Source organism: Daucus carota, chromosome 7, assembly GCF_001625215.2.
Source record: "Daucus carota subsp. sativus chromosome 7, DH1 v3.0, whole genome shotgun sequence".
In the NCBI taxonomy this organism is placed as follows: domain Eukaryota; kingdom Viridiplantae; phylum Streptophyta; class Magnoliopsida; order Apiales; family Apiaceae; genus Daucus; species Daucus carota.
Window position 1 is genome coordinate 3,973,256 of NC_030387.2, and position 21,620 is coordinate 3,994,875.

The 21,620-nt window shown below is 32.2% G+C and overlaps 1 protein-coding gene and 1 long non-coding RNA gene across 3 annotated transcripts; one reads left to right on the forward strand and one right to left on the reverse strand.

Moving 5' to 3' along the window:
- Nucleotides 1-208: 208 nt before the first annotated feature.
- LOC108194033 (transcription factor HHO3) lies at nucleotides 209-2,816 on the reverse strand. Its single transcript, XM_017360924.2, has 5 exons — nucleotides 2,444-2,816; nucleotides 2,085-2,344; nucleotides 1,724-1,991; nucleotides 1,527-1,603; nucleotides 209-664 (listed from the first exon to the last, which is right to left on the reverse strand). Exons 1-5 carry the CDS (start codon nucleotides 2,574-2,576, stop codon nucleotides 314-316), a joined length of 1,089 nt encoding a protein of 362 aa, XP_017216413.1. The 5' UTR covers nucleotides 2,577-2,816; the 3' UTR covers nucleotides 209-313.
- Nucleotides 2,817-14,196: 11,380 nt separating this feature from the next.
- On the forward strand, nucleotides 14,197-16,985 carry LOC108195437 (uncharacterized). Of its 2 annotated transcripts, XR_001801511.2 has the most exons (3): nucleotides 14,214-14,710; nucleotides 15,970-16,024; nucleotides 16,700-16,985. It is a non-coding gene; the product is annotated as an uncharacterized LOC108195437 (long non-coding RNA). The 2 variants fall into 2 exon arrangements; XR_010285513.1 differs by having other exon boundaries at nucleotides 14,197-16,024.
- Nucleotides 16,986-21,620: the final 4,635 nt, after the last annotated feature.

Sequence of the window (21,620 nt, forward strand, 5' to 3'; positions counted from 1 at the left end):
GAGAGTCAATCAAACCTCCCAAACTTTTAAAATTCCGCGCTTAGCGTGTGGCCATGAACACCCATTAGACAAACCCAATTTATAATAATCTATTCGTGATTGATCATTTTCATTTTCACTACGAATACATTTGCAGAAGATTACAATAGTTACTGCCGTTATTTTGTCGTAGAAAAATCATTGAGTTTAGGAAAATAGACGAAACAAGTTAAAACTCCCGAAGTTTGTGCTCTAATATTTCAAGTCAAAACGATGATAAAAATCCCCAAAAAATTGTCAAACGAATTACACTGCCGCTGCTAATCTATAATGATCAATATGCAGGTGAAGCTGTAGTAGTGTGTGTAGAAGATGAGGTAGAGGGTGACTCAGAACGACTTGCAGTTTTACTATAGCTGCCATTTTTATCAGAATAATTTGTTTCACTTTGTTGCGTTGGGTTATTTGTTGTTGCTTCTTCTCTAACAGCATTCGGCAATGTGGCTTTCGGTGCATAAATTCCGTTAGGAGGGGGAGATCGAATGGAACCCGCTTCGCCGGAATTCGCATTGGTGGTTGTGTATTCTGGTGGCGGTGGCACCCAGATTCCTCCCACCACCACAAACTGAGGTGCTTGTGCGTTGTTGCTTGATGGGCTTGGTCTTCTTGTGTGCAGACGATATTTCTGTAAAAAAAACACAACACTTATAAGCATCCGAAACCAAATCCTAACCATATTCATACTACCGCCGTCCATTTAATTATATACGTTTACTAGTTGACAAGCATTATAGTACTTTCATAAAATATTCTCTATTTCAATAACTTATTTTGATATTTTTTGCCTGAATAAAAATTTAATAGTTTTTCTGAATAAAAATGAATTACAGAACAATGTGGGTGTTTGGCTGGGGCTTAACGCTCCAGAAGTTTTAGATTAGAAACACTTTTCGTGCCATTTGTGTAAAATGTCAAGAAGCACTTATAAAAAAATAGTATTCCAAGTTTTTGTTTCATGACTTCTACATTTTTTCAAACACTTTAATTACTTATAAGTCTTAACTAACTTCTAACTTCTATTTCGCTTTTTTTACTTGAAGCAAGAAATAATTATTTTAAGCTCACTCAAACAGCCCCATAAAAAGCTTATATTCTAGAGAAGCTTAGAATGTGTGCCGCTCCGTGCATATACCAAGTCTCCGGAGACGGAGGGAGTATGCATGTATTCGTGATTCAAGAATTATTTGTGTCATTCTAATGAAATTCAATAACTACAAGTAATCTCTTAACTACTAAAGAATTTTCTGTGTGATATATATTCATATACTAAAATTTAATTCTATATCATTTGATCATATACCCGTTCCGAAAAGAATAATCTCAGAATGGATGCTACTAATATAAGCATCAATATTACTTCTAATACTCACATTTCGTATGTACTATTTCTGTGATCGGATTATTGTAACAACTTGTTATCAATCATAATTAAGCAAAAGCATTACTGAACAATTCAGTGATTAATTCAAAGTTTAAAAGAAACAAACCTGTAAATGACTCTTGACTTCATCATTAGTTAGCCCATCAACCTTCATCAATTCTCTAATCTGCTTTGGTGTAGCCACTGCAAATAATCAAAAAATAAATAAAATACATGATACAACTTCAATTTTTCGAACATACACTCAAAATTCGAAAGTACATTAATTCGAAGAATATCGTAAATTAATTAAATTAATAGTACCATGAGCGCCACCAAGTTGTTGCAGGGCTTGCAAGAACCTCCTATGCAACTCAGGCGACCAACATCTCCTAGCTTTTCTATGCGAATCATCTTTTTCTTCACCTTTACATCCACCACTACTACCACCAGTCTCCGCCGTGGAGCTGGCGGCGCCATCTGCCGGCGGTGCCTCCACCACCACCCTCTTCTCCTCTCTTTTAAAAGGATGAAAAGCACCCCCATTGCCATTTTTATTCACCTCAACCACCGTCACTTTTCTCGGGGCATCCTGTAACGATAAAAAATTACAAAATTTAATTCAACAAAAAGAAAATTTTAAATTTGCATTAATATTACGGTGATTAATTTTTTTTTTTTTTACCTCTTTGTTGGAGGGTGGATCTGGGGTCTGATTCCATAACTGAACAGATCTAAGCCAGTCCGATTTTTTCGAAGATTTTTCACTGCGGTTACTTTCGGTAACACAAATTATCTTAGCTTTCTTAGAGTTTTGTTCATCTTCCTCAGAAGAAGAAGCTCTTTTTATAGGCATGAATTCTTCTAAAACTGGCCCTTCACTTGATGTTTGCTCACTGCATTCTTGCCTCTGCCTATAAAACTCCTTCTTACATTTCTCAATAGCTGCAACAACAACAACAAAAACCCACAAATTTATACGTGTTTTTGTAAAAATTCGAGATCAAAAAAAAAAAATCAACAAATTTAAATTTAATCATGTACCTTGCGAAACAAGTTCAAGGCAGAGGGGGAGCTCGCGCTGGAACACTTGAATCTTGCGACGTTCTTCTTCGAGAGATTCGATGTAGTCTAAAGATTTCTGCATTTTGTGGGATTCGGTATTGTCGATTATCATGGTTTTTATTTAGTTTGATGAGATGAAAAAGAAAAGTAGAGGCGTATATATATTTGGTAAGAGGGGACCGAGAGATTAAATAAATAATTAAGGGGATTTGAAAAAGCATAGAGGGATCCGGAGAGACGAAGAATATAAGGATCTTAGTAGAATCATGAAAAGGAATAAACTTGGAATACAAGATATATTATTATTATTGGAATATTAGAATAATACAGTGTTATCATGTTGCGTAGATGTGTATGTGTAAATGTTGGTTGAGAGTATTTAATTTGGTTGGACGGAGAGGGTCATGGGGGTGGGTCGGAGTCGGGGCGTCGCGTAGAAACAAATCTAGGAGGCGAGAGAGAGAGATTGGGGAGAGAGATGAAAGGAGGTATTTGGGGATGAATAATGAATATTCCGTTGGGAAGCTGGCAATGACGTGGGCCATTAAGAGATGAGATAAGATCAATGGGGGTGTTTGGTTTTCAGAAGCAGAACCTGCTTTTAGCTTCTGCTTCTTTTGATCCGTTTGTGTAAATAAGCAGAAGCATTTTTAAGAAGCTGAGAATGCTAACTTCTGCTTCTTTTCCAAACACTTTATTAACTTTTTTACTTCTCACTTTTAATCCACACGAAATCACTTTTTTTAAGCTTGGCCAAACGGCCCCAATATATACGCTCACTCGGACAGAGATAGAGCCGGACAGAGGTGGGGGCATTTTGATTATGAGTTTTCGTTACAAGGTTAGGTTCGGTTCGGTTCGGTTGCGTTTGGTTTGTGGAATCCCGAGGACGTTTTGCCCGTTAGTGAATACTGAAGTGTTTCGAGGAGAGGGGAGGAGAATCTTAAGATACAGGGTAGAGGAGTACAAAAGCAAAACTATTACGGAATGGTAGATACCAGTTTCCACCGACTATCCGATTTGTTCGCACATTTTTCGAATTTCGTAAAATCATTTTTTTCATATTTTTTATATGTTTATTTTGATTTTCGATTAATCAAATTGATCAATTTTTGATTAAATATTATGAATCATTTATTTATTGTTTTTCTAAATTATATATTATATGAAAATTCCAGTCAAAATATAATCAATTTGACAGGTCACAAATTAAAATAAAATGTAAAGGGATGGAAGGATATTAACTTTTTAAGAAAATGGGAATATCAAACTAATACAAATTCAAATATATTCGATTTGTGCCGACGAATTTAAGTCGGTATTATGTGATTTAAATGGCCTAATAATACAGAGATTTTGCTGAATCTCTTTAATTTGTGGATTAAATTTATTCCATATATTATATACTTATATATAATAAGCGTAAGGGAGATAATTTGGTCGCATGGTCCTATGGTCCAAAAGCTTATCATCCGTTGGATCGTATATTGAACAAATAAGCACCGTTAGATTAGAACAAAATTAAATTCTGTTCTATAAGGAAACTGACATCTACTTGCATGTTTATAATTCCTTTTCTGAATCCAAAACAAATTCTGTCTTTCAAGTGTTTTTGTTTTTTTTTTAATCCAAAATAAATATTTCCTACAAATTTTAATTGTAGAATCGTATAAATCGCACCGTCACAAAATTATTTTTATCCATCGGATCGTATATTGAACAAATAAGCACCGTTAGATTAGAACAAAATTAACTCCCGTTCCATAAGACAACTGATATCTACTTGCATGTTTATAATTCATATTCTGAATCCAAAACAAATTCTGTATTTCATGTATTTATGATTTTTTGTAATCGAAAATAAATATTTTCTACCAATTTTATTTGTAGAATTATATAAATCGCGCCGTCACAAAATTATTTTTATCTAATATATTTTAAAATTAATAAGCCCGATTTATGTGAGGAATGAATACAAAAACTTTTTATTTAATCCAAAACAAATTCTACCATCTTATTGCATGTTTATGATTCATCTTCTTAATTTAAAACAAATTGTGTTTATCAATTTTAATCTCGAACCATAAAATTTTTAAAAAAATATTTTAATCACATTATAATAATGCTAATATAAATTACATTTATAAATATAATCTTATAGGAGTTGGCGTCACATATTTTACTTAAAATAATTTAAAATTTGATAGAAAGAATTAATACTTTGGCATGATACATACAATTTTAATTTATTATTTATAAATTAAATTTTTTCACACCATTTAAAATATATTTAAAAAATTTATAAATAATTAAAAAGCTCCCGTGCCTTGCACGGGCTATAAGCTAGTATCTTTTAAATTGCTTATTTTAAGTCTAGGTAGTTGTTGTAGAATTTTATTGGATTAATTATGTGTGAAAAAATTCACACTAATCTTTAAAATTACTTTATTTAATATACTAATTAAATACTTAGCGAATTCAACCAATATAATCCGAGTTGATTAAACATATTTGATACAATTTATGGAAATTCTAATATAAAATCTTGTTTTGTTTAAATTCATATTGGTAATATATGTATACAATCTTTACAAATGTTTTAAAATTTGTGAGTTAACAAACATGTTAATATTTGGATACCCCTAAAATTAAAAATATAACCAAGAGTCTGGATTAATAAATGTCTAAAATTACAACATATTTTAAGATAATATATTATTCTTTAGTAAACTTATCAATTTTACAGTAATATCAGGGCCGGCCCTAGGGATTTGGGTGCCCTAGACGAAAATGAAAAATGGTGCCCCGTATTTTTATATCTTAATTTTTTTTACACATCTCTTAATTAAAAATAGTAGTATATAACTTGTATATGAAACAAAAGAATAAGAATGCATCACATTTATTTATTTTCATTTTGAATTAAATTTTAATCTTAAATAAAAAAAACATGTATATAAGAGTATATATATTAAATATATGAAAATTTTGGTGCCCCAAGTCGAAGTGGTGCCCTAGGCGGTCGCCTTGGTCGCCTTACCCAAGGGCCGGCTCTGAGTAATATTATCATAATTTTATACTAATTATTTTTATACAACGAACATTATCACAAATTTCAAGCGATTATATTCAAACAATCAAATGTTATAAACACCCTTGGGCATGAAATAGTAGTAGCTTTTGGGGGCAATGAAGGGTCCCTTGCTGTAGTTAGAATCTTTGGACAAGTCTCCGTCGTGTAAGGTTTGGATGTACGTGTTAATGTAAATAGTGCTGTGCGGTGGAAACATACTTATTATACACGTTTCACGCTTTTGTGGTTTTAAACCTCATCCACAAGCATCTCTTCAGAATATTCCGCCTCACCATTTCTTCTCTCTCTAATTATCCTCCGCTGCTGCTGCCAACTAAGGGCATGTTTGGAGTTGGTATATGCTTAATAGGCTGAGAGTTGGATGACCGTGCGTCGGTGTAATTTCATTCGCTTCGAAGCATGATTAAACGATAATTAAATGTTATACAAGGGATTTTCCAATTCGCAACCTACTAGTAACTCCTAATCAACACACTGACTACTCGAAACTAATGTCATGATATTTTTTTTTTTAAATCATAGGACACTTTCACGTGAATGAGTTGTATTAAAGTACAATATCCGAAAGGAATGACTTCTTTCTATCAAGTAAAGTTTTTCTATTTAACCGAAGGGCATGTAGTAATGTCCTCAGAAATTTAGATAAAATCCTCTCACTCTCGAAAGAAAACACCCATAAAGCAAAACAAGACCCGCAATTAAAGAAAGTCTAAGAAAATTCATTCACTAAAGTCCACCATCTAATCAAAAGTCATGCATAGATGTTTCCGGATATTTAGACAGTGAAATTTTGTGCCTGAATATGCAAAACAAATAGGCATACAGTCTCCACGAGAGAGGACAATGTGAGAAGAAAAAAGAAAAAAAACTAGAAAATAAAGAAAAAGAAACCTGAAAAGCACCAAAGAGTAATGGAAAAAGGAAACTAGAGGCACAAAAGCAAAGGAAAAAAACTAGAAAGGGAGAAAAGAAAATATGAACAAAAGAATATAGAAAGCGAAACTGAAACCAAATGAAAAGGAGAAAGAAGAAAATTGCACCAAGAGGCAACAGCAGCAAAAAATTGAAAGAAACTTGGAGAAAAATACCACTATAATAGTATCACAAGCCAAAGGGAAATCTTTTGGTTAGATACTACCAGGTATTATTAAGCTTATCTATTTAATGACATTATTCCAAATGTTTCGGTATATCTTATATATGAGGAATTTATCTCTCATAATAGAATTATATTATATCATTTTAGTCCGTAAAATCCCTTCAATCGTGATTCATAAGTTTATTTCACTCTTTATGCGAGAGCAACTTAAAGAGATACCTCCTAATATAATATTTTTAAATTATAAATTAAATATTTGATAAAATACCATATATCACCGTGTTGGACTAAACTTGAAGTACTACCAATCTCAGCCCAGCAACAGTCCAAGTCCAAAAAGTATACCTAACAAACTATCTACATAGGAAAGAAAGGCAAATATAAGAGTTGGAAATTGGAGATAGAACTTCCCATGTAAAATTAGAGATTAACGAGAATAATACATACATTCCCGACTATATCTTAATATATGGCGCTAAAACGAGGGTCTACAATGTTCCAACCAAGTTTTTCACCGGAAGAAATGGTTGGAGAGAGAGATACGAGAAAGGTTCAAAGTCAGTGACCCTCACAAATATAATCGGAGCTGTCAAACACACATGTCCTCTATTTCCTCTTTTAACAAAAAAGTGTATACACAAAACAAAGAATCCATTCTTATACTCCCTCCGTCCCACCAGGTTCTTTACAGTTTCCTTTTTGGGATGTCCCATCCAATTCTTTACATTCCAAAACTTACCAAATATAGTCAATGGGTCCCACCACTTCCCAACTTTTCCTCCCTTTTCACACTACTTTTACTCCCTTTTCACACTACTTTTACTCCACTATCTCTCTTTTATTCATTAGAAATTGATGGGTCCCACCACTTCACCCATTTTTCTTCCTCTTTTCCACTACTTTATACATATTTCTTAACCTCCGTGCCCAAACCAAACGTAAAGAATTGGCTGGGACGGAGGGAGTACTACTTCCATCTACAACTTTTGCCAAAACTAAACTAATATAAAAACTATTCATATATCAAATCCGAAATACAACTACAATTGACAATCACATTTATATAGTATCCATACATGACGACACTCCGGAAATTGAATCCCAATCACCCACCTTCGTCGTTGCAAGACTTCTAAAAAACACATATTCAACTCATTTGGAAAAAGCTAGTCTCGAGGACGAGCTCTAAGCCTTCGACACAGAACGAAGGTTGTTGGCCGTCAAAGTTCGCTAACAAAAAAGAGATCTATCGCCTTGAAGTCTGAAGATGTGAATCATAACATAAGCGGATCTGTGATAGGGAGCCACAATCGAATTCGAAAAGAAAGCTGATGTATTCAGATTTGACCAAAAAAGGAAGCGCTGAACCATTGAACCGATGAAGCACTAAAATTTCTAAAAAAAGTACCCGACATATATGTAAAGTGGTGCGATAATCCGCTTCTTCACTTCTTCAGTACCTAGAGCATCCAAAGCTTGTAGGCTCTTTACTTCATGGAAGGTCCGTTAAAAAAAATATTTAATATTATTTACCGACATCTCTTGTTTCATTTAAGTTTCACAGTACACAACTATCACACATCTCACTTACTTCATGACCTCATACTTTTCATTTCATTTTTTATGACATTCTCATATAAAAATTCAAAGTTTCATACAATATCAAAAGGGACTCTCAAGAATTCTATGAAGCTTGCTTAAGAAATCATCAAAAAAGCATTTAACACATTCCTCAAGTCGTTTAGCGGTCCGTCTCCGCGTTCTATCAACTCTCACAATGTTTTTTAAAATCATGAATCCTGATTCGGAGTCCAAAAGAAATGAATCATGAAGGAAGTCCAAAAAAAAAATCATTGACTACTGTAACATCCTTAAGAATAAAAGGCACGACCTCAAATGGTTCAATTATCCACCTTTTCGCTATCGGTTTATTGGCTCACCGAGCGTCCGGAAGAAAAATTAGATCTGAAAGATGGATTCAGATGGAGTGAAGGCTGCTTGAAGTCAAGACACGGTAGAAATATAAGAAAATACGCCTCAAAGCGGAGCTCACAGGTTGCACAAGGAAAATTAAATCAATGATATGATGGATTTGATAAGGAGAATTTCAAAACCGCAGAACCAAAAACAAGGCGGAGCTCCAAGCTATCAGAGCTACCGGTTGATATAGCTTATATAACGACTTCATCAGAATCTAGCTAGGTTGCATCGAGGTTCATTAGCTCTTGAGCGTCCATAAAATTCAGCTCATAGAGTGTCCTTAAAAGATCATTCTTAAATCGTCCTTATATACAACTCTTGGAGTGTCCCTCTTGATGCATCTCGCTCTTAAACCAGCCTTAAAAATTAACTCTTAGAGCTTCCTTAAAGCTCACAAAGAAATCTCATGGATCTAAGTTAAAGGAGCGATGAGCCGTGGAACCAATGAAGCGCTAAAGTCTTTTGAAAAATTACTAGACACATCCTTCAAGGGGTTCAACAATCTGTCTTCGCGCTTCATCAGCTACTGGAGCATAATATAATTAAATCACAATAATAATCCAAAAAAAATGAATTACAATGGGAATCCATAGAAATAAATCTCGATGGGAATAAAAAAGATATGAATCCAATTCAACAGCTTATTGAGCGTCCTTAAAAAGGAAAAAATTCATTGACTTAAAGTGGGGGCAATTATCTTCCTCTTTGCTTCACCAACTCTTGGAGCATGTTAAAGTGTTTTAGTTACCCTCCTCTCCATTTTACTGGCTCTTCAAGCGTCCCCATAAATATCATGGTATGGTCTCAAAGTGATTCAATTATCCACCTCTTTGCTTCACCAGCTCTTTGAGTGTCTCTAAATATTTCAAGAGACGATCTTAAAATGGTTCAATAATCTGCCTCTGTGCTCCATCAACTCTTTGAGTATCCTTAAAAGTAAAAAGCATAACCTTAAAGTGGTTCAATAATTTTTCTCTACACTTTTTTCGTGCATGAAGCATTTAATAAAGTGAAATTTCAATTATGAAGTTGAAGATGTACGCCATCAAAGGCAAAACAAGAGTCGCCAACATGCATTAGTGACAAAGTTTTAAGCAAACAAAGGCTGAAAATATAAATCTTTAAGAACTTTACAAAAGCCTATACGGCACACTCCAAGAGACTTCAATTTAGTGTCATCTCCATCAGGATGCTTAGAAGACCAAGACCAAGACCATCATCTCAAGTGGATACAGCCCCATACCCTCCACACCTTGACGGTACTTTTTAACGACGAAACGAAAAACAGTTCAAGGTCCTCAAACTACGATTTGGGTATCTCCCATCATTAAATGTTCACAATTCTACATTTTCACGGCTCTAATACAGTGAAAGGTAAGTATGTTCTCCGCTGTAGTGGGGGATCCATAAGAAACTTTTCAAGATTCCAAACACACTCCTTCATAAACAAAATGTCCTTCAAGAATCCACGAATCATCAGATCCGAAAGCTAAAAGTAGCAATATCGATGTCATCACAAAAAATGGTTCTCAAAGCTCAACTCATAGCCCCTAACTTCACTTGGCAGTTTCTTCTTTTAGCCATCATGCTTCTACGAAAACTAAAAATATTACTCCCTCCGTCCCCCTCAATTGTTTACATTGGAGGGGGACACGGAGACCAAGACAATGTATGAAAAATGAGTAAAGTTAGATGAAAAGTGGGTAAAGTGGTGGGACCTATCAATATTTAATAATAGATTTGAGATAGTGGAGGCAAGTAGTGGGTGTAATAGTAGTTTTTATTGTTAAATATGAGATAGTGAGGGAAGATAGTGGGTGTAATGATGAGAAAAATTTACTATTTATGGTAATGTAAAGAAATGAGAGGGACATCTCAAAATAGTAACTGTAAACAAATGAGAGGGACAGAGGGAGTAATAATTTTATTCTGTCGGTATAGTTTTATGGGTCTCCTTAATATATAACATGTTCTAATTATTAAACCTTTTTATTATCAATTAAGCCAAAAATTTTAAAAATTCGCTCAGTATGATCAATTTGTATTTCAATCAAATTTCAAATAATGACAATAAAATTATAAATGTTATAAATCACTCGTGCATGACACGAGTTATAAGCTAGTATTATATTAAATATGAGTTATTAATATATAATTAGAGAAAATATTAGTTTAATAAGCAATTATTAGAAAATACTTGAATTAATTGTAGGTCAATAAATATAATAAGTATATATTAACAATAAAATATTAATACATAATAAATATGTAAGTATAAATGGACAAATATAAGCTTGAAATACATAAAAAAATATAAGATATAGGTATATATGACTTTTGAGATATATATGGAACAAATAATATATAAAACATCACTACAGGAAAAATGGCTAAAAATCATGATGAAAATATAGTCGCTTTTAGCTAAAAGTAATCGAATCGGTTGGCTTTTGATTAAAAGCAACCAAATACTGTCGGTAGCTTACAAGAGGGTAGCTAATAATTCTCTAGCTTTTTATACAAGGAAATAATTATAATTATCACCCAATATTTTTCCTCTATAGAAACAATTAAAATTAGTAACTAATTATTTCTAATTTTTCTTTAACAATTCGCACATAATTTCTAATTATACAAGAAATAAACAAAAAGGAACATAATTAATAAATAACAAATAATACTTACTTGCTTTAAATTTAATTGATGTATGAGCTCAGGGGAATGAGATAAAATGGTGAAAAAGAGATTGAAAATGTGGGAGAAGAGGAAAGAGAATAGTAGAAATGAAGTGTTGATACGGGACCAGGGATAAGGTTTGTGAATTTAAATCCTCTAAATAAAAGCGTGAAATAAATAAACCGGTAGTTTTTATAAATTCCACCGATTATTTTGTCAGAAAAGATTTTTAGCCTTAAAGCTTTAACCAGTACAAATTAAAAACTAGATTAAAGCCTTTTGTTAGTGGACAAGCTAGAAAGGCCATGTTTAACACGAGGCTAGCAGGAAAAACAAGTGTTAGACAAATTGCTTATCGGTTGAATTATTGATTTGGGACTAATTAGAAATTGAAGATTAATTAGAAGGGTTAATTGAATGAAAATCGGTTGTATTTTAATATTAAAATATTATTTAATATATAGTTACTATTTTGTTAGTTATTTATTAACAAATATGTATTTATTATATCATAAATTTTAAGACTCTTCATATTTAAAATGATATAATATTTTAATTTTAATAAATTACTATATATATATATATATAATTCGATTAAAAAATTTAAAAAAATTAATCGAATTTCAAAATCAAATCGATCGATCACATTGCTGAGATTAATCTATTAAATTGAATATTTTTTATAACAGGGAGAAAAACATATATTTCTCCCTTTCTTTGGGTCCTGGATGTTCTGTTCAACATGCAGTCATATGCTATACCATAGTCCACAGGGAACAAACAAGTGTATTAAAATTTACACAGATAGGCCCAATAATTATTTTTATTTGATGGGCTTTTGAATCTTTTCAATCGGTCTTACTAATGGGCTCCCTTTTCCATTTTAAGTTTAACCAACTAAACAGGAAGAACATGTATACAGGATAATCATGTAAACGTTTCATACAAATCTTAGTGCTTTTTCCGAGAAAATGACCTAATTAACATGTTTTTAAACGACGCTTGCCTAAAATATCAATACCAGAAACGAATGCCCTTTTTATCTAATCAACCACGCATTCTTTAAATGCGTAATGCATCATACAGTAGCTGGATGCTAACATGGAGCCCATCAGCCCTCTCTCCCATTCATTATTTTTGTGTCCTCACTCTCTGATTCATTCGCTTACAAGGAGTCTTCCCTTTTAATATCTTTTTCCCTACTCTTAATTCTATCTCTCTCTTTCTTGCATACAAGCATAACCGATAGTCTGATATGCGTATAGATCATACACGCATAACCAATATGCGTATAAATCATACACACATAACCAGTACACGTGTTTACAGCTATTTTGAGCGTGTAAGAATGATCGCGCATGCAGAAGGTGCGTATATAAATCGGTATTTTGGGCAATTTAACTGACCTTGGTTATTTTGGTCACGCAAGTGTAGGAAAGAGATATTACAGGCTTTCACCCGCTTTTTCCTTTGTGTCTTTTGTTTCGGTTGCAATTTTTGTCTTGAAGAAGAAAGTTAATAATTATGTAAAAATCCAGAAAAATGAAAAAATCCTTATCTTTTGAAGATTGTTGAAGACCAGTAGATTATAACTTATGAGTTAAATTCTTGATGTAATTTTTGAAAACTAACATATGGTGCTTCATCCTACTAAGAAAATGTGAGGATTTATATATTGATTTAGTTAAGATATTTTTAAATGCAATTGATAGATAGATTGAATAAAATATGGTTGAATATGTATGAGATTGAATTGATAACGAGAAGATGCAAAGTTTGTTTTGAGCAGCAAGGCAATTATTAAGATTCATTTTTTTTTATTAATTATTCAAATAAATTATATAATAATTATTTTTAAAATCAAATTATATATATATATATATATGTATAGGGATAGAATCAAATAAAAATCTTTTTTTTATTCTCCCATCGTGTTAATACTTACACTACTATAAAAACGGGTAAAATTGACCGTCATTTCCGGTCAAAAATATTTTTCACATATACAAGTAATGTGCATTGGACAACCTGTGCCAACTGCCAACCGAGTAGAACCACTGTATTCTTGTAACGAAATGACTGATTCAGCTTAAATGCCCATGTTTCCATAGTTTATGAGCACCATAAAGACCGTTTTGCTTAAATTAAAAAAGAGAAATTATTATAAGTGATACATAATTTTTAATGAGAAAAATGAAGGTGAGATTAACCTCATATAAGAATATGCCTTATATGAGGTCAAAACGATATGCCAGTGAACGTTTTAACACAAACACAGGAGCAATTGCCTTTTTTAATTATTAAAAGAAAAATGGTTACTGCATGAGCTATACACACATATATATTCTTGTCGCGTCTTCTTTTGCTTCTCCTCCGATGCGGCGATGCTCTACCATGAATATACTAAACACCATTACTACCAGAGACATCTACAACTTGATACAGTTCATTTGTAATGTAAAGAACCCACTCAACTGTCAATGTGTTGTATCCACTCTTCTTCCAAACCTGCATAGACATAATAGTTGATTTGTAGTAGCTGCTGTGTTTTTTAATTATGCCAACTTTGCCTTGGATCATCATAATTTTGACATAATAGAATTAACACGTTTTGTTTGAAAACAATTTTTTTATAATTAATAATGATGTTACTGAAAGTACATGGAGTATGATTTGCTTAAGAAATATACACTACTACAAATTTAAGCTTATGCGATGGTACTTGAATAGTGTTTGTTTGTATACGTTATCTAAGTATATTACTTGTATAGCGTTTTTATAAAAAACAGTATGTAAGCTACTATTTAAAAGAATTAAAAATACTAATAATAATAAAATATTACTACAATAATAATTCTATAAACGCTATAGAAGTATATGCATTCTAAGTAATATTGCAGATACTACAATAGCATCTCTATAAACGCTATAGAAGTATATGTATTTTAAGTAATATTGTAGATACTATAATAACATTTCCATAAACGATGTAGAAGAATACATGTTTTAAGTAATATTAGGAAGACTATAATAGCGTTTCAATAAATGTTATGGAAGTAAACATATTTTAAGTAATATTTTATTATATATATCTAATATCTAATTTATTAATACTTGTATAGCATTTGTAAAACCATTCTTGTAGTTGTAGTTAACATGTTCCAACTTCCGAGTAGTTTTATTTTTTACAGTTAAACTCTTTATACTAAAATCACCACGCAGTTACGCACGATACAGGATACACTACCCATGGCCCCATGATACAGTACTGAAACATGTAACCATCGCAAAAAGCATCGGTGAATCAATTGTTGCACTGATAGTTTAATCCTCTATTTACACACCACGTCGTCTGTGTCTATAATTGCTGAATCAAATCATTCATTAAAGAAATGAGGTATTGTTCTAACTTGTGTGTATACATAGGTGTGTGTATATTGAAGGCATTTTAATTAATTATTTTCTGTGTCTATTATATTGGATTTGTGATTAATTATTTTGTTTGGGTTATCTTTAACTTGTTCGATTTTAGGTTTTAGGGTTTTGATTTTTGCGTTCTGCTCTATTATTCTAATTTGTGTTTCTATATATATATGCCATGTTTGATTTTCTGGGTGATGGTTAATTGGATTAATTTTAACAACCAGGCTTATAGCTAGACTTCAGTAGTTCCGTCATTGCCCATATCAGTATTGTAGAAGCTGTGGCAGATAGAAACATGTCCCGGAAAGTCTCTGGGATTAAACTTTGAGCTGAAATATGAGCCATTTTGTTCTTGAAACAGAGTAATAATTGTAGAGGGAAAACAGAGCAGTGATGTTGCTGTACATTTTACTATGAGTGTATGAGAATGAGAGCAAGTGTGGAAGAGATTTATGGTCATTTTTGGTCCCTTTTGTTTTTATATTACTATATATTTTTATTTTATTTGAGGGGAGGGGTCAAGAGTAAATTTAACGACATATCGATGCATGTTTAAGTTACTACTCTATAAGGTTAAGGTTAATTGCTTTGGGTCATTTTGAAATGTACGGTCAACTATTAAATTAGGATTGTTTTTAATATTTTCATAATCCATGATTCCGACACTAAGAAACCAGAAATACAAGTCAGTCTCTTTGAAGGGTTTCTAAGAAATCTACGCTTTAACTTGATGCGCAAAATTTAGTACTAAATTTGCAACTTAAATGAATTAGTATCATTACTTTTGTTTAGTTAATTAATTTGTTTTTTTTTGCCTAAATTTGAAGTTTTATTTAATCACTACCTGTTAGTACTTGGTGATCCAGCTAGCCAACCATGTCTTGTACCACTGGATTAATTGATATTTTATGTGAGATCATATATTCCAAACGCCGGTGGTAACAGGCCCGATATTCTGGCTCACATTATGGTATCATAGTTGCTAAGTTTTATTGTATTTGCAAGTTCTGTAAATTAATGAACCATCATTCTAAAGTTTAGAAGTTGTTTGAGGCATACTCTTCTTATTAGACTACTGTAATGTTTTACAGAACTTATAAGGTCTCAAATCTCAATCGTCTCCAAGTACTAGCTATTACATAGAGCCTAACTCAGGTTTTATAATTGTATACTGCTAATTAGTTATATCATCAGCTCAGCTGTCTTCTTTGTACTCACCATTTTTATTTCCAGGAATACTAATGACAGACCCTGTCCTTGTGTGTTTGGCTGTGAATTGTGATCGACGGTATCTCTTTGTTTCTTCATCACTGGTTTCAATTTCTCTACAGTGCTAGTTTACTTTTCATTTTTTTAACTTATCATTAGTGTCCTTTAAACAATTTTTCTTAAGGTTCCATATTAGGCTAATCTGGTATTATTAACGTTGCATTTCAAGAATTAGAGACAGTGATGACTAGAAGATTATGATAGAATTTGCTAAATTAAGATTAAAGATGCTTTAATTTTAGGTTGTCCATTATTGGTGGTTTAAACAGTGCACTCCTGTAATTCTTATAGTTTTAATTTAATTTTAAGTTTAATGTCACAATAGAAACCATTGTCTCAACAGCTAGCAAGAATGTGGATGGTCAGTAGTTAAGTGCAGCATTTGCTTCTATACATCAGTTATTGTACTTAATATATTTCTTAATTTTGTAAACAGTTTCTAATATATACTTATCTTTTTATTTTGTCGGTATTTGTGTGAGGTATATTTATCCAAAAATCCTAATCTAGCAGCAAAAGTGTCTTTTGTATACCTTTTTATTTTGTAGGTATTTGTGTGAGGTATATGTGTATCAATGAACAAAAGTTGATGTTAATGTCAGTGTTTTTAATTTTTCTAATTAAAGAGCTAAGAGTTCAACAAGTGTATTATATCAATAAGGCATTCTTAATGATTTTATTTTTTTTTGTACAGTTTACATATACTTCGAGATTGAAGACGTAGCCTCTGGATAAAATTGCGGCCTTTCACATACACTGGGCAGGTTACTTTATAATCGGTTTCTCAAGGGACAAGTTACACAAGTAGTAGTTTTGTGTTTTATTAGAAATTGTAGTTTCTCAAGGACAAGCAGCTCAAGAAGTAGTTTTATGTTTTATAAAAATTGTAGTTTATGTATAGTAGTTTCTTAAATTAAGAAATATTGAGTTACGGTGGATTTCATGTTTTATGTTCAATATATATGTTTATGTTGACTTGATTTCAGTTGTACACAAATAATTTCATCAGTAATTAAGTAATGTAATTTTATTGGAATAAGGATCAAGTATTTTTTTTGAATAATTTGTGAATTTTTCCATATTGCATATATAAAAAGGAAGAAAATTAATTATATTAGTAATTTTTAAAATATTGAGGATTTGAATAAAGTTTCTACTTGGATAGCGTTTAAATAATAGCTATACAAATAAGTAGGAAAGATGCAACTTTTATTTTTATAGTGTTTATATAAGAGCTATGCAAGGAAGATTATGAGATACACATGCTACTTGTATAGCGTTTATGAAAATGCTGTTGAAGTAGATTGACTTGGATGATGCTTACTCTTATAACGCTTTCTCAAACGCTATGTAACTATATATTCTTAGAGAGTGGAAAATGAAACGCTATGTAAGCTTATTGTACTTGCATAGCGCTGTCTTGTATAGTGCCTGGAACCGCTATGTAAGTTTAAAAATGACCGCTATGTAAGTACAAATGTGTAGTAGTGATAGTAACAGGGTTGCCACAAAGCATATTTGTCATATTACCCCTTTGCTTCTGCATAGTTCAAATACCAGCGTGAGCCTGATCAAGTACTAGTAGCTTGTGCAACATACAGAGATGCAGTCCAAAATATGAGCAAACACAAATAAAACGATCACAAAATCGATGCAGCAAGAACGATGGAAATTGTGAAATATAAGAGAATAGCAGTTTTGGACCAAGATTGGCATTATTTCATATGCGGATGCTTGATACTGTCTCGTTTAATTTGTTCTGTAAAGAGCTATACATTGACAACTTAGTAGATTCTAAGGCACATACTATCTTTCCTTTTTTGCCTTTCAGTAACAGCCATCATATTTAGCATCCTCTGGCATGTTGCAGCACAGGGCAAGCCAAAGGCCTTCATGCTCGGCAACTGAAACTGCAATGCTGCTGATGCCAACCATGTGAACTGAAACTTGGTAAACCTTGTAAATTATTCTTTGGTTTGCACTAAAATTTGGAGAAACAAGTCCATACTCAAACTTCAGGACCCGGTTTTATAGAACTTGCGGACAAAGCCACTAGATATACCTAAAATGAGCTTATAAACTATTCTGTTTCACAAAATAAATGAAAGCAGAGAGCAAATTTCTTGATTTGCAAACAAGTAAAACAATATTATCTGGCAACATAGTAGCATTCAAAAATCCTGCAACAATAAAGGTGCCTGGACTATAATACATTGGCCAACATACTGGTAAAACTTGATAGAATTTTCAGAAATGAATATAGGCTAAATTAGTTGGAGAAACTTATGGAACTTAAGTTCAATAAAAATCTGAAACCAAATCAAAGTTGAGAAGAACTTCTGCAATAAAAAAAACAAGGAAACAGAGTACTTTACATAAATCATTTGTTTACTACTTTTACATGTACTCTTGTAGTGCCATTTCTGACCACAACTTCCACAAACTCTTTTCTGCTTCAAATCTTGAGATTGCTGCATTCGAGTAGGGATTCGTGCTGCATTCAAGTAGGGATTCGTGCTGCATTACGTGGTCTACCTTTCGTCTTGCATTTGCTAGGATCGCTGATGGTGAAATTGAACATCATCTCTTGCGGACTTTTATCTGTCATATTTGCCTCTAAAAAATCATCTACATTTACGGACACCGGTGATGACATTTGTTTATTTTCAATCTCGCCAACTTTTTTCCACCACATTTTTATTTCCTTTTCCATTACTTCATAGAGGTCTCTACGAGTAATTATCTTTTCATAAAGTTTATTAAAATTACCTCGTAATATCCAAGCTTCAAGAGACGTTACCTCTGTAGTGTTGCAATCCATATTCAAACCAGGTGCACCATCATTGTTCCCACTGACCGTTGAACTGGTTGTATGTCTCACATTTAAGGTCCATCTTGACAAAATATATTCAGCATGTATAATCTTTAATCTTAATTTTTGCTTCATGATATATAGTATGTGTTTGCAAAGAATACCTCATGTCTCAAATTTAGCACATGAACACTTGCAAAACTGAGTGGAAATATTTACCTTAACAGTGTGTGGCCTATTATGATCCTTGAAAATTACATCATACACCATCTCGACACCTGCAACTACTTTTTTGCTGTGCTGGCAATGCAAAATCTGCATAAATTCGTTCTCAAATAATTTGAATATATTCTGAGAATAAACTTTTCTAGCATGAGCCTCAAAGCTATGCATATCCGCAGTCTTATCAGCCATGAACAAACGTTGCAGTCTCGGGGTGAGAGGAAAAGAGCGCAAGACCTTTCATGGGATCTTTTTTTTGTTAAGATCTTTTTGTTTTTTGTATCGACTTTCATTGCATATATCACAACGCGTCTTCTCGCTATTTTCCTTGTAATATAACATACAATCATTCTCGCAAGCATCAATCTTTTCATATCCAAATTCAATCCCTTAAGCATATTTTTCATAGCATAGTAGGTTTGGGGCAGTTTATGATTGTCAGGCAAGATTGATCCAATGAGCGTAAGCAACACATATGAAAGCCATTGTTACTACAATTATGTTTGTTTTTGAATTGAAATAACTCGTTCACGAACTCAAAGTGCGAGAAATTTCCCGCCACCTAGATATTTTTGACCGGAATTTATTTTCGACCAAGACCATGAGCGGAAAAAACCTAAAGTGTTAAACTCGTCCGTATAATTTCGACTGGATTTATTTTCAACCTAAATCGGTCGAATATAATATTTTCGACCGTTTATTCTTTACCGCTAATAACTTTGACTATATATGTTCGAAATTACCCGTCTTTCTTGTAGTGGTGTGTACAAGCTGTGATCGATAGATGTGATAATGAACTCATGATAATCTGACAGGGCGAAAGAGAAAGATAACGATTTGACTTTGTCTGACTCAAACCCGTATTGCAATGCAAGCGGGGTAGGTAGTTTTCAAAAGAATTCGTATATTTACAATTATTTAAATGAAACCGTATTTTTGCAATAAATATGTTTAAATGTAGGATATATGCTAAATATCCATATTCTTTTAACTCTTTTTTTTTCTTTAGAAATTTACAAGATACCTAATACAACAATATAACAGATTTTTGGTCCGATACAAGTAATCTGCATTGGACAACCTGTGCCAACCGAGTAAAACCACATTATTCTTGTAACAAAATGACTGATTATTATTTAGCAAAAAAAAAATGACTGATTGAGATTAAATGCCCCTTGTTTTATAATCTTATAAATTGAGAAAACGTGTGGAGAAAATTATTTATATATGAAAAATAATTTTTAATTTATATATTTAAATAATGTTTTCGATATTTTTAATTTGCCGGGTACAAATTTATTAATATAATAATTAAACATAATAATTATCTTTTAGGATAGTCCTTTATATATTTAAAAAATTAAAATTGTAAAATAAAAATAAGTAACTAAAAACTCTGAAATTTTCAGTTTCTTATTGTCAGAAGTTAATTTAAATTTTTTTCTGCAGTATAATAAACTTTTATTTTTTGGGACGAATTGATTAAGATGTTCCTCCTTACAAGATAATAAGATTTAAACCCATCCAAACACCGCAATACAATTCGTCGAAGTAGGCAAACTCCGATCAACTCAAACTTTTGTAAATACTAAATTTCTTGTCAATACTAAATGGGTGTTTGGCACGGGCTTATAAGCCCGGCTTCTGAATTATAAGTTAGAAACACTTATTTGTACCGTTTGTGTAAGAAGTCAAGAAGTACTTAAAAAAAGCTACGATTCCCAAACACATTTATCACTTATAAGTCTTAACTTGTTTCTAACTTCTACTTCATTTTTTTACTTTAAGCAATAAGCACTTATTTTAAGCTCACCCAAACGGCTCCTAAATCTCTTGGTAGCAAACTCTTCTTAAGCTTCTGTTCAGACGATGAGTATTTATCTGTTATTTTCTTGACAGTAGTGCTAACTACACATAATTGTGTACAATTGTTTTTTACATAATTATTATACTCCTTCTGTTTTTTAATACATGACGTTTAATTTTTTGACACACATTTTTTAAGTGCTTTGACAGGATAGTTAAAAGTATTATTTTTAATTTTTTTTTCTGAATAAAAATATATAATCAAAATTTTAATTCACAAAAAAATCATTTAAAAATAATAATTTTTACTATCCGGTCAACCCACTTAAAGTTACGTGTCCAAGTCAAAAGTGACATATAAAAAAAACAAAAAGAGTATGACAATTGACGTGGAATATTTTAATTGAAATTGTTGATGCCAATTAAAATTTTAAAACCCACCTCATATCATTTTGTACACAATTATGTATACTAAACATTTTCCTTTTTCTTAAACTATATATACTCAATAACAATGTTAATGGCCTGGAAAACATATCGCAGCCCTTCTAAAGAAAATAAATAATAATTTAAAATCTGACTTCTTATTTCGATTATTGAACCCAGGAAGCTGCTGCAAGTATTTCTAATAGTCCAATAGAGAAACAACAGTTCCTAGACTGCATGGTCCCCTAGAAAAAGTTGTACAACATACATAAATACAGGCGAGAGTAATCAAAGTATATATGTATAGTTAGCAAGAAGCAAGCAAACACTATGCATCATATGAAATTTC

Bases quoted from the DNA above. Each gene is read 5' to 3' on its own strand.
- LOC108194033 (XM_017360924.2), bottom strand. From the start codon at position 2,576: ATGATAATCGACAATACCGAATCCCACAAAATGCAGAAATCTTTAGAC. The intron at 1,992-2,084 runs GTAAAAAAAAAA...TTATCGTTACAG, and splicing joins ATCCACCCTCCAACAAAGAG to GATGCCCCGAGAAAAGTGAC. The intron at 1,604-1,723 runs GTACTATTAATT...GATTATTTGCAG, and splicing joins ACAACTTGGTGGCGCTCATG to TGGCTACACCAAAGCAGATT.